At 37.5% G+C, this 12517-nt stretch overlaps 1 protein-coding gene across 1 annotated transcript in view; it reads right to left on the bottom strand.

Moving 5' to 3' along the window:
- The window catches only part of LOC121414923, a 57607-nt gene that overhangs the window by 4638 nt on the left and 40452 nt on the right, over nucleotides 1-12517 (bottom strand). Inside the window, exon 8 of the mRNA XM_041607969.1 lies at nucleotides 1569-1801. Within this exon, the coding sequence (XP_041463903.1) occupies nucleotides 1569-1801 (233 nt within the window). The remainder of the gene's footprint in view (nucleotides 1-1568; nucleotides 1802-12517) is intronic.

Below are 12517 nucleotides of genomic sequence, written 5' to 3'. Positions count from 1 at the left end.
ATGAAAGATGGAAAACTCTCACATAAAAAGGGCAGTAAAGCATGCACCCCTGACTGCCCCCATTCAAACCATTCTATTCCATTCCCAAAGTTACATAACTTTATTAGGTATATCATTGTAATGGCAAATAAATACTTAATAAAACACACACACAAAAAGAAGATAATTCTAAAATCATGGAAGAGAGAGCAAAATTATGAAGAATTTAAGCTATCCCCCAACAAGTGATGTTCTGAATCAATCATTATTCATTGGTAAAGGAGCAAATTCAGTATTTTTGTATTTGTCATATCTTGAAACTGATTTAATATTTTCTAATGCAGCACATTCATTTTCTCATTTATATGCAATGCGAAAAATTTTGTTGTTGGTTTATTTTTTTTTTGATAATCAAACAATATCCCTCAAACATTGAAATGTTTGCAAAATAAAAAGTACAATATTTGACAATGATTTTCTGAAAAAACATAAACAAAAACAATCATAACAAAAAAGAAAAAAATTGATACATCATTTGGGAAGAAAAAGCACAACACCATACACATAAAGAAATGGTGTTGCATAATTGTGTCTGTAGAGAGAGGAAATAGTTCTCCTAACACTTGAAATCTGAAATTAAAAAACCCCTTTGAATAGCAAAACCTTAAAACTTTCTTCTTATCCCCCTCTGCCTAACAATGAGGGAAAGAGTGATTACAACTGTAAAAGAGATGCTGAAAAGGATTCTAACTGTAAGAAACAACACACACTTATATATATATATACATGTATAGAAATTTATATATTATACAATTAATGCACATTTATGAGTGTGTTATGACGATGCAGCACACTCGAGGGTATTTACAATTATGCGAAAGCAAGAGGCGCTTGCGCCGAGTGCTTTTGCATAATATTGTGAATGCCCGAGAGTTGCTCGCATTGTCACTAACATCACGAATCTTAAAATGTGCATTAATTGTTTTATAAAACGGGTCGGCAAAAAGAATTTTTCATGGAAATCTTGTTCAAATCCAATTCAAATCCCTCCAACTTGTGTACGATCGCACAGACGAAGAGATCACAAGACTATCAATTATGACATCACAGGCGTATCTACTATGCGCGCCTAAGTAAGCGCATCAAAATCCTAGCCAGCCTCTTTTACTGAACGCGTATCAGTTTTTACGTGCTATTGGAACTAATGCTGCACAAAAATTGCACAGTGCTGCACAAAAATGCACAGTGCTGCACGAAAAATGCACGACTGGGAGGTTGCGCATAATTAAAGCATGAACACGTGACTTGAATACGCACTCACCATTGGCTACATCCTTGAACCCGTTTTATAAAATACAATATCTTAGATATGAATACTTGGTAGTGTTGGATTACATCAAAACAGAAACATTTAAAAAGGCAGCCACACATTACATGATTAGACTACGACATGATTTAAAAGAAAAAATGAAATTTCATTTTAAATATGAAAGATCCAATACGTTTGGCATAACAGTAGGAATAATAAAATGAGAAAGTGTACTGTGAGCCGTCCTGAAGACAGTACAAGAATTATGAATATTCATTACCTTTGTAGAGATTGTCCCCCTGGCTCCTCTTCAAACTTCTTCTGACTTTGGAAGGAGACATTCTTGATCCGGTTCTGAGATGATGTTGATGAGAATGTTGTATCCTTTTCTCTAGCTCCACGGAGTACTGATGGTGATGATGATGATGGCATTGTTGACGGAGTTGGTTGTTTCTTTGATGAGGCAAGATGTCTAGTTCCCCCACTGGGAGTTGCTGAATGCCTTGTTATATCCTGAACACAGAAGATATTAAAAAAAGAAAGATAATGATGACTATGTATATTATGTTAATAAATATGTACTGTACTTATACAACAAGACTGAGAATTTCTCAAGCAGTATTAAATAAAAATTTTGAAAAAAAAATAAAGATAATTGTATCTTAAAAGCATATATATCTGCACTTGAATTACATAAAATATTCAAATATAAATTATAACTTTCTTCTTTCTTTATGTATACTCTATTCAAAACATAATAAAACATGGCAGCATGGCATAACTCATGCCTGATCTGAACTTGTGAGCAATTGCAGGTCTACCTTGCAGTAGCCAGTGATACTCCAAGGGCCTCCATCATCCTTATGATGGAACACAACTAAACATAGTCTGGACTGTGCATCCCCCCATGACTTTTTAACGATGACAAATCTACACATGGTCAGTTGTGGAATTTGTATTTTTTCCCAAATTCTTTTGAGGTCCACCTTTGACCTACCATGGACCTACATGATTGTAGAAGAGAAATAAATGGAGGAATGGTCATAGGAGTAGGAAAAAAGGGCGAGGGTGAGGGGTAGTCCACTCCTAGATGGTGAGGGTACCATCTGCAGGCATAGCAAGAAGCTGGACAGCAGAGGGGTAGGCTTAAGTGGCAGATCCAGTGAAAGCCTTTCTTCTTACTTTTTTTCTTTTTCTTTTGCTCGTCGCAGTATTATGAGGAAAAATTTGACCCCTTCCCTGGTCAATTCTAGATCCAGCAAATAGGAGAGGGACTTGGATACAGTAGAAAGAACCTCAGTACTATCTATAAAGAAACAGAGAATCCTGTGTACCTCAAGGAATATCTCCATGATTAGTGGGTGACTACAGTGCCTTTTATGTAGATCGTGTAAACAAACTTGTTGTGCTATGGCATGAGTTTTATGTATGTTGTCTTGGTGTATCTTCACAGGGGCCTATCTTGATACAAGTATGAAATGCGTACTATGAACCTCAAGAACGCGAAACATGGCCCCTTCTTACACTGCTTTTCTATCTCTGTCCTCACATTCACATTTCTTCAGATGCTGTTTAAATCCTTCAATTTTTAGAGGTAACAGGTGTTCCTCCCGCTCTTCTATAAGTGTTTGAGAGGGGCGATGCTTTGACAAGATCAAGAGCTAAGAGAGCTGCAATGCCCTCATAACCTACAAGAGTTTGGGTCTTGGGGAAGAAAAGGGGAGGGAAGGGAAAATGCAAAAACTTATGCAAAGATGCAGTAATATACCCCTTTTCCATGTAATGTCTTTTGGTCAGCAAACAATTTCTTGCCAGGTTTCTACATGTACATGGAGGTGGTTTAGGTCCTATTACTGGTCCAAATTCAAGGTCAAGCAGGTACACATAAATATACATTGACCAGCTAGTCTTTTAATTAAAGCTATGTGGTCTAGTTGATGCTGGCTGGCTGTAAATTTGAGCTAGATAATGGAAAGGTGTATTATAGCCATACAAAAAAAAATGTTACTGCCAAATAATAAGCCATTCCATCTACCCACAAAAAAGATGTACGAATACAGAAATTTCATTAGAGAAGCTTACAAGTTCCAACAACCAACCATGAACCAAGAAAACTAATTGGAATCCATCCATTCTATATACAAAGGGAGAAAGGAATCAGATACTTCTGAGGATCTTTCTGTGACATTGACACTTGATATCTTTCTCAAAGTCAACAAAAGCCAAAGACAGCAAGAAGAAAAAAACCCTCAGAAAACCAGGTGTGGTCGCAAGCTGGATTTCATGAAGATCTCATATTTGCAGGCATCCCTTTCTTTATTGACTGAGCAAACAAGGTGAAGTCGAAGGTTAAGAAGTCCTCTAACATTGTTTGCCGAATCAAAATAAATATACACATCACAAGATATCTATTCACTTTTTTCCTTATTCAATTTGGTCCCGGGACAAGGAGTGGAACTTCTCAGACTCCTCTGATTCCCAATCATGTGAATGGAACGACAAAGCAAAAAAAGAAAGAAAAAAGATATAATTAGAAAGGCATTAATTTCGTGCTCTGAACATAGACATTACGATTTCCACATTTAAATGATTTCTAAAGGATAAGACATCATCTATATTTTGTACTTGTTGGTACTGACTGACTGCACGATTCCCAGCTCCTTCAAAAATCAAGCTGCTCTTAAAACGTGCCAGCGTGTATTTGCTTGTACAACTAACCGCATAACTCTATCAACATCCAGAAGTGACTGCTTACTAAAGAAAGAACTAAAAACTTCAATCCAATGACATCTTGTCAAGTTATGAAGGGTTTGCCAATGCTCCTGATTAAACAGAAAAAAAATATTCCTATAAGTTCAGAATGAATCATCTTGTGAGTATCAATTTGAACAACAAAGTAAATATACTATGGGAAATTGGCTTTTTAACCTTACTTTTTAAACAACAATGACCAGAATTTGGTTTCACAACATCAGCTTCTAATCTAGAATGGAATCAATTTTAGGAGCGGCAAGTAAAATGGGCGTAAGCAATTTGGTAGAGGGAGGAGGAAGTTGCCCCCTCCCAAGAAATTTTCAAAACCTAAGTTTTATTTCAGATTCTTACATAAATCAATGGAAAGTGGGCATCAAATCCTTTGTTTTGAAATTTGAGATGCAACTACCCCCCCCTGTGGTACTAAAGATTGGTTACTTTACCTGTGCATTTCATATATACCTGCCCCCTTAGAAAAAAGAAAAATCTGTATATGACAAGGGTATGTTCCTTTTTATACTATGCATGACATTACGGATTGCTTGGTATGGTCAGATTTTCTCACTACTTAAATCTTGACAATTAGAGCTTACAAGGCATGGCAACACTTACTTTATTACACTAGATTTCAGTATAGCAACTTATTTACATGTATCAAGATATTAATTTGTAGAGTAACTGGCTCCCAAGAAAAGAGGCAACAATTATATACTAGTACACCTGATCATTGCCAACAATAGCCAGCGCCCCGTAACACGAAGGAATAGCGATTAATCGCTTAATTGAAAGAATGATTCTGATTGGTTCCCAGTCAGTCTAGTGAGCAATATGCACATGCATTAACAGTGATTGGTGATAGGCCATTTCAATTAGCGATTAATCACTAACCTTTGTATTACGGGGCCCAGGTTTGTGAACTGCAAGAGATCAATTATAACAAAGGGAGGCAGATAAATTATCTTTTAAAAAGTAATGAAAAATCGTTCAAAATTGAATGTCTTAAAAGCTTGGGAATGTGGGATAATTCATATTGCTATACATAAAAATTTCATAGAATCTTTACATAGCAGTACCCATATCACCTGATGACTTTCAGAAGTTACTTGAAGAAAGGTTGCATGACTTGCAGATGATATTGAATAATTGCCTCCCCCTCCCCACAAAATAAAAAAAATTGAAAAGAAGGGAAATTATGGAAATCCCCCATACATGATTTCAGATGTTTACCCCGATCAGAAAATACCAGTTGATTTTGGCAGTGTGAAAGCAAATTACACATTTAAAACATTCCCCCAAAAAATCCCAGCTAAAGAGTAGGTACTTGTCAAAGTAACAAGAACTTTCGGGGGATTTTTCGAAGGTGGTAGGTATTTTGGCAGTGTGAAAGCAAATAATAGGAACTTTTAGCCCAGCTGAGCGCGGTGCCATGGGTGGCTGCTGAGCTAGCAATATTGAATCTCACGCCTTGCTTGCTTATCAGACCATACTGCGCATGCTCGTAACTTCAGGAACTATCTCGAAGGGTACATTTTTAGACTGAAAAGGTTCTCGTAATTCAACGGGGATTCTTGCGATCGGTTTGAAACCACCTATTGGCATGGCGTTGGATTTACAGGCCTACTTCTATCATGCCCAGATGAACAATAAAAGCCTCTCTTGTGATATAAAACTAAATTGAAAAGATAGCCACTGCACCATCCAAGATCATAGTGTACTTGGTCAAAGTTCGCTTATTTTTCTTTTGTAACTTCCTATTCTTTCCTGCTGGATACTTATGGAAAGGACGACAATTCTTTTTTTAATGTTTAATAGTCTATACATCAACCATGGACCTATAGGTCCGTGCATCAACTCAACATTTTCTTGAACACAGGTGTCCTCTCCAGCATATTATTCTGTTATGAATAAGGAAGGAACTTCAGACAAACTTGCAAACAAACAAGTAAAATGAGACCAATAGTGAGATTGGTTAAAAGATGTGCAAGTTTGATTTCATATATTATTCTGTCATGAATAAGGAAGGAACTTCAGACACTGAAACTTGCAAACAAAACAAGTATAAGACCAAAAGGGGTACTGGATAAAAGATGTGCAAGTTTGATTGAAACTGGTAGTACAGTGGATTGTAATCTAATACCCTTTTCATACACCTATCCTCCAATTAGCCGCCTAAGAGTAATGCGGATAATTCAATAAAAATTGCGTTCATAAACTCCGAAAATAAGCCGCATTATTTTTACGAGCGCCCGTCCTGAAAAAAAGGCGGATAATCGCCATGACAACTGGACACGCCCCCTCCGATGCGGTTGTGTTGGAAAAGGGTGACCTTGTGACCGCACCATGGCAATTATCCGCATAATTTGGAAATGCGTTCATAAACTCAAAATCTTGTCCCAATGCTGCTATTATGCGGATAATAGCAGCATCAGAGTAATGCGGATAACTCTTGTCCTCCAATTTTACGACCAAATTATGCTGCTATTAGCCGCCTAATTCATTTTAATGGGGTTTATGAAAGGGGTATAAGTAATTGTAAAATGAAAACAACAGACCCAGGAGAAATAGGGCACTTGATAAAAATTTTGTTTTGGTGTTGTTTCCCAGGACATCACAAAGGCTCCTCATATCGTCACTGATTTTCTACTGCAAACCGTGACTGAACATTTGAACGCCATAGGTTATGTGTCAAATGAATAATAACACAAACAGGTCTTTACATTTGCTGACAGAATGGAGATACACATCTGTGATTATCTAGGTTAACTGCATGTATCATCCATTGTTATCTAATATTGTAGTAGGTCTGTTCCCAATATCCAGAGTCATCCAGGGCAGAAAAGGCGACTCGCCTCTCGGAGCTGATAATTTTCCATTCACATTGGGGGAAAAAAAGGCGAGTTAAATGCCTTTCCTTTTAATTTTTTTTCCTAATTGGTGGGGCTAAGGGGATTTAAGCTTAGCCAACTTCGTTTTCACACTACAATTTAGCAAAGCGGGCTAGCACGGTAAATAGTATGGTACTATCTGGCCCTGCAAAAAAGCAGGGTTATCTGGCTTATTATGGTGCTAGCACCACAATTGCGGTGCTAAGAGATGCAGTGTGAAACTAAACTGGGCTATATAAGGAAAAGTGGGGCGAAGCAATAGCCAATCACAGAAGTCGAAATTGCATGTTAATCATGCTCTGTATGGTAAAATCATCAATATTCATGAGCTGTGGGATAGTCGCTAAGCAGATAGTATGGAGTTAAGAAAGACAGAGTGAATAAAAAAAAAGATAGTATGGGGTTAAGGATAGTCCGGGGTTAAGGATAGCAATGTGAAAAGCATATTAGACTCACCTCACGAGTCTGATTCGTAATTGTGAGAACTCTGTTAGAACATGGCTGAAGTCTTTGGAAAATGTGTTATACATGTAGCAAAATCAAAACAAAGTCTCTTATTAAAAATAAGTGGAATGCCTCTGGCAGTCTCGCCTGCATTACGCAATTTAATATAGCAGCAGTGCTAACTTTGAAAACTTCTATAAAATAATCATTCACCAAAAAAAACATTCATATAATGGCATAATACCACGTTCACTGACCATAAATGACATTTGAACGGTGACTTAAGACTTGACAACTACACCCATGTCCACATTTCATTCACTCTATCCATAAACTTTCAAAGTTAAGATGGCAATTCAACAATTACCAAAAGATGGCATACAGTGTAAGTTTATTGACCTTAAATGACCTTTGACCTTGGTTTTGTGCCCTGAAACTTACAGGGGATGTTCAGTGATACTTGATTACTCTTATATCCCAAGTTTTATGAACTAGATCCATAAACTTTCAAGAGTAAAGGCGCTGTCACACCTTGGCGTTTTAGACAGCGTATGCCCGACGTATGAGGAATTTGGCGAATACGCTGGCGTACGTCGAAAACGTTACGGGTAAGTTTTGCATACGTTAAGAGTACGCTAAAACACGCTGGTATACGTCGTCATACGGCGAGGTCGTCGAAAAATTTTGTGCAAGCACAAAATTTTTCGACGTATGCCAGCGTATGGCTCATACGTCCCGCATACGCGGGCCATAAGTTGTAGGCAAGTTACGCGATCGTTGATACACGTTGACACACGTTACTCGTAAGTTACTCATAAGTCGATGTACGTCGAGATAATGTCCAGCGTACCCTAAAACTTACTTCTAACCTATGAGTAACGTGCTTTGAACGTATGTGTAACTTAACTCCAACGTATATTGATGTATGAAGACGTGCTCGGACGACCACAAAACTTACTGAACATGTTTATAACTTACAGCTACCGTATAATGGCGTATTGACAACGTTTCTAGGAATTGGTATATAAAGGTGGGGTCCACAGGAGTTTTCTTCGGCATGGCGGTGGTGTTGATACGGTGATGTATCGTGCGGTTATGATTTGAATAGTCGAGCGGCAGCCTTTTTATAGGCTACGACACGTGTTCGTCAGCGATACGCTGCCGCGCGCTATGCGTTAGTTAGGCTATCGTAGGGCATAAGTTGTGTACGCCAGCAATACGCTAAGCATTCGTTGGAATACGTTACTTATAAGTTAACGCAGCGTTCGATATAAGTTACTAAGACGTTATGTATACGTCCAACTCGTTATGAATATGCTAAGTATACGCCCAGAGTTGAAAAAAAAAATCAAAGTTCAGCGTATGCCGACGTTTTAGAGAAATTTTGATACGTCGGGCATACGCTGTCTAAAACGCCAAGGTGTGACACCACCTTTAGGATGGTAATTCAACAAATACCCCCAACACGGCCAAAAATCATTGACCTTAAATGACCTTTGACCATAGACATGTGATCTGAAACTCGGGCAGGATGTTCAGTAATACTTGATTACTCTTATGTCCAAGTTTCATGAACTAGATCCATAAATTTTCAAAGTTATGATGGTAATTCAACAAATACCCCCAACTTGGCCAAAGTTCATTGACCCTAAATGACGTTTGACCTTGGTCATGTGACCTGAAACTCTGGCAGGATGTGATCCTTGATTAATCTTACATATACGTCCACGTTTCATGAACCAGGTCCATATAATTTTTAAGTTGTGCTGTCATTTCAAAAACTGAACCTTCGGTTAAGATTTGATGTTGACCCCGCCGCTGCTGCCGTCGGAAAAGCGGCGTCTATACTCTCACTCTGCTAGGCAGGTGAGACAAAAAACCTGCAGATCGTATCTTCATTCTAAAGTAGTACAACATTAACGTTTTCGTGCCTGAACATCATTTGTATTTTATGTAATAATGATCCATCAGGTGTAAATTGTGCAGGATCGATAATTCAAAAATTAAAAAAAAAAATCAAAGTAGCTTTAATACACTCCTTCTGATCAGGTTGGTTTCCACAAATAACAGTTGGTGGACTACTTTGAAATCTCAGGCTAATAGAGACAGAGCTACATAACATATCATAAATCAACCCACATCTCATTATATTCTATACATTATTATGCGCATAATTCATTTTTTTGACTGACCAAATAATGATACTTGGCTTCATGCTCCAGTTGTTTTGCAGTTTAGAATGGCACATTAAGGTCTTCTTTTTCTGAGATAAAATATCCATTGATGAAAGAGGAAATATATGTAATGTCATTAAAAAAAATTTCAATGAAATTTACTGCATTCTACAGAGTACAGTGTATGTCAGATTTCTGACAAACGCCTAAGGCCTATACCAGTAACTTGACTTTCAGAGTTTAATATAACTTGATAGTACTGCTTTCAAAATTTAAGTGGTTGATTAATGACAAAAAATGATAACCATATGATAATGGGAATGTGGTGACTCAATCCTTTTGTAATAAATTTTATTTACCACAATCTTCATATAAACATACAAATCAAGAAATATGAATACTTCAAATAAAATACATTGTAACAAAAGTAAGAATATTTAAGAATAGTGGAAGGATCACAGGAAAGTTACAAAGAACTCATAAATTACTGATCCTCAAATTACACACTAATCTTACACAAAACAGCACAAACACACAAATGCAGTCTGGAAATCTAGAACAAGAAACATATAATTGAATCTATATTAGAAACTATTAGTATTAGTCTAGACTTTGTGCATTAAATGGATTTTAAATGTCTTTTTTGCACTGTAATATTTTGAGGAAGCTTTAAATTCCAAATAATGGGACCCCTACAAAAAATATGATGTTTGAGAAAGAATAAATGCATATATAGATAAACAAATATTTACACAAATATTATTTGGTGCTCGATCAAAATAACTGTTGATTGGCAAATCATATCTTTTTTATATGTAATCTCCTCTTAAAGAGAAATTCCAGCAGTTGCAGTAAACACTGATTTCATGAGAAAGTCTGTAAAACAAGGCTTAATTGTCAGTATATCATCGAGGATCTAGATCTGGTACAGTTACATTAACTGAACTTTGTGAAATCTTGAAATCTATGCTGAAAAATGTTCACACCGAAGATCCCCAACACAGATAAGCGCACGTGGGACAATGTATAATTATTACTTAGAGCATCGGGCCCGACGCTCTACCCGAATCCTGTGCTTATTTGCTGATTTCTCAGCAATTACACAATTTCTTCCAGAATCCTTTGGCACATGCGTTTTATTTATACAGACACTTTGTGGTCATTTCATTGGATTCTGTACGAACTCATTTTGATATCGTTACCAAAACTAGCATTTACCTTTAAGTATACAAAAAAGTCACTTCTCTTCATATACTTATTCTTTACCAAAGGTCCAGACAGATGCTAGTTTAATGAGACTCCTGGGTGCAATGAAATCTTTTGTTATTGAAAACTTTTTTAGGTCCATACAGTAGAGGTATTTTTGTTTTTGCTATGTACAGGCGGTGCTGCACCATCCCGAGTTTGCTCAATCTCGAGATTTTAGCCAGATCGGCCCTCTTTGCGATTAATCTCGAGATTCAAGAAACCCCGTCTCCACTATCGCAAATTCGCAAGAGCGATTCCTGCTCGAGCGAGGCATCGATGCATTATGGTCTAAAGCCGTGAATAAGTAATCCCGAGTGCGTCTGCACCTACGAATTAGCGCGCTATTTAAATAATGAAAATAATCCCAAGTTGACTTGGGATTGCAATCTCGAGATTAATCCTACGTACTAGCGCAATAACTGCGTCTCCATTGCAAATATCTCGAGATTGTTCAGATCGGGATAATTTGCCAGATCAGAAATAGCGCGCTAATTTGAAAACTCGGGATTGTGCAGACGGCCCTATTGTTCCGAAATGAAGGTAGCACCATTCTCTTTTTATAATTATGGGGTGCACCCACACCTTTCGCCACCCCCTGGATCTGCGTCAGACTTTCTGCTATAAGTATCATGTAAAACCTCTTTGTAAGGCGGGTCCCAGGGGCCCGGTGCAGAAAGAGTTGCAATCAATCGCAACTCTAAAAAATCATGTGCAACTTGATTTTCAACCAATCAACAGCGCACATTTGGGACTTGCGTTTAAACGCAACTCTTTCTGCAACGGACACTCTTCAAGTGTGATTTTATCTGTTGATTCTTTGTGAATATTTGAATTTCACTTAGGCTTGAGGTGCCCTCTCCACGATGTTCTTCTTCTAACAAGACGACCCTTTGAACATCTCATGTGACTGGATATCAGAGTTTCAGGATCGTAACCAAAATAATGTTATGGTAAATTTCATAGGATCTTCTTATAAAACACATTTTAATTTCATGTTACCCATTCCTTGTAGTAACAAGACATGCCACTTTTTGTTTGGGGGGGAGTGAACTGAAACCTCTAAATTAATATTCAGTATGAATAATTAATAATAATAGGCATTTATATAGCGCCATCTATCTAAAAATATTCTATTCCGAGGCGCGATGTTATTTTTATTATTACCCCGGCCGTAGCGCGAGCTACCTTTCAGCGCTCATGCATTCAAGGAATTAATCCTACCGGGTACCCATTCACCACACCTGGGTCGAGTGCAGCACAATGTGGATAAATTTCTTGCTGAAGGAAATTAAGCCATGGCTGGGATTCGAACCCAATAATTATTGTTCTTACATGCTGTACGCCTATATGAATGTTGGTGCGCATGAACAGATGCATGCAAACTTGGAAACATATTTTCAAAATAATAATTTAAGCAAACTCATGCCCCTTCTATCCTATTTTTCAGAGAGAAAAAACTCAAGAAATCCTTAATGGTGGTGTCACACCTTGACGTTTTAGACAGCGTATGCCCGACGTATCAAAATTTCTCTAAAACGTCGGCATACGCTGAACTTTGATTTTTTTTTCAACTCTGGGCGTATACTTAGCGTATTCATAACGAGTTGGACGTATACATAACGTACTAGTAACTTATATCGAACGCTTCGTTAACTTATAAGTAACGTATTCCAACGAATGCTTAGCGTATTGCTGGCGTACACAACTTATGCCCTACGATAGCC

This window comes from Lytechinus variegatus, chromosome 5, assembly GCF_018143015.1.
Source record: "Lytechinus variegatus isolate NC3 chromosome 5, Lvar_3.0, whole genome shotgun sequence".
In the NCBI taxonomy this organism is placed as follows: Eukaryota; Metazoa; Echinodermata; class Echinoidea; order Temnopleuroida; family Toxopneustidae; genus Lytechinus; species Lytechinus variegatus.
Note: the sequence above shows the minus strand (reverse complement) of the source record. Positions and strands in the feature narration are given on the sequence as shown.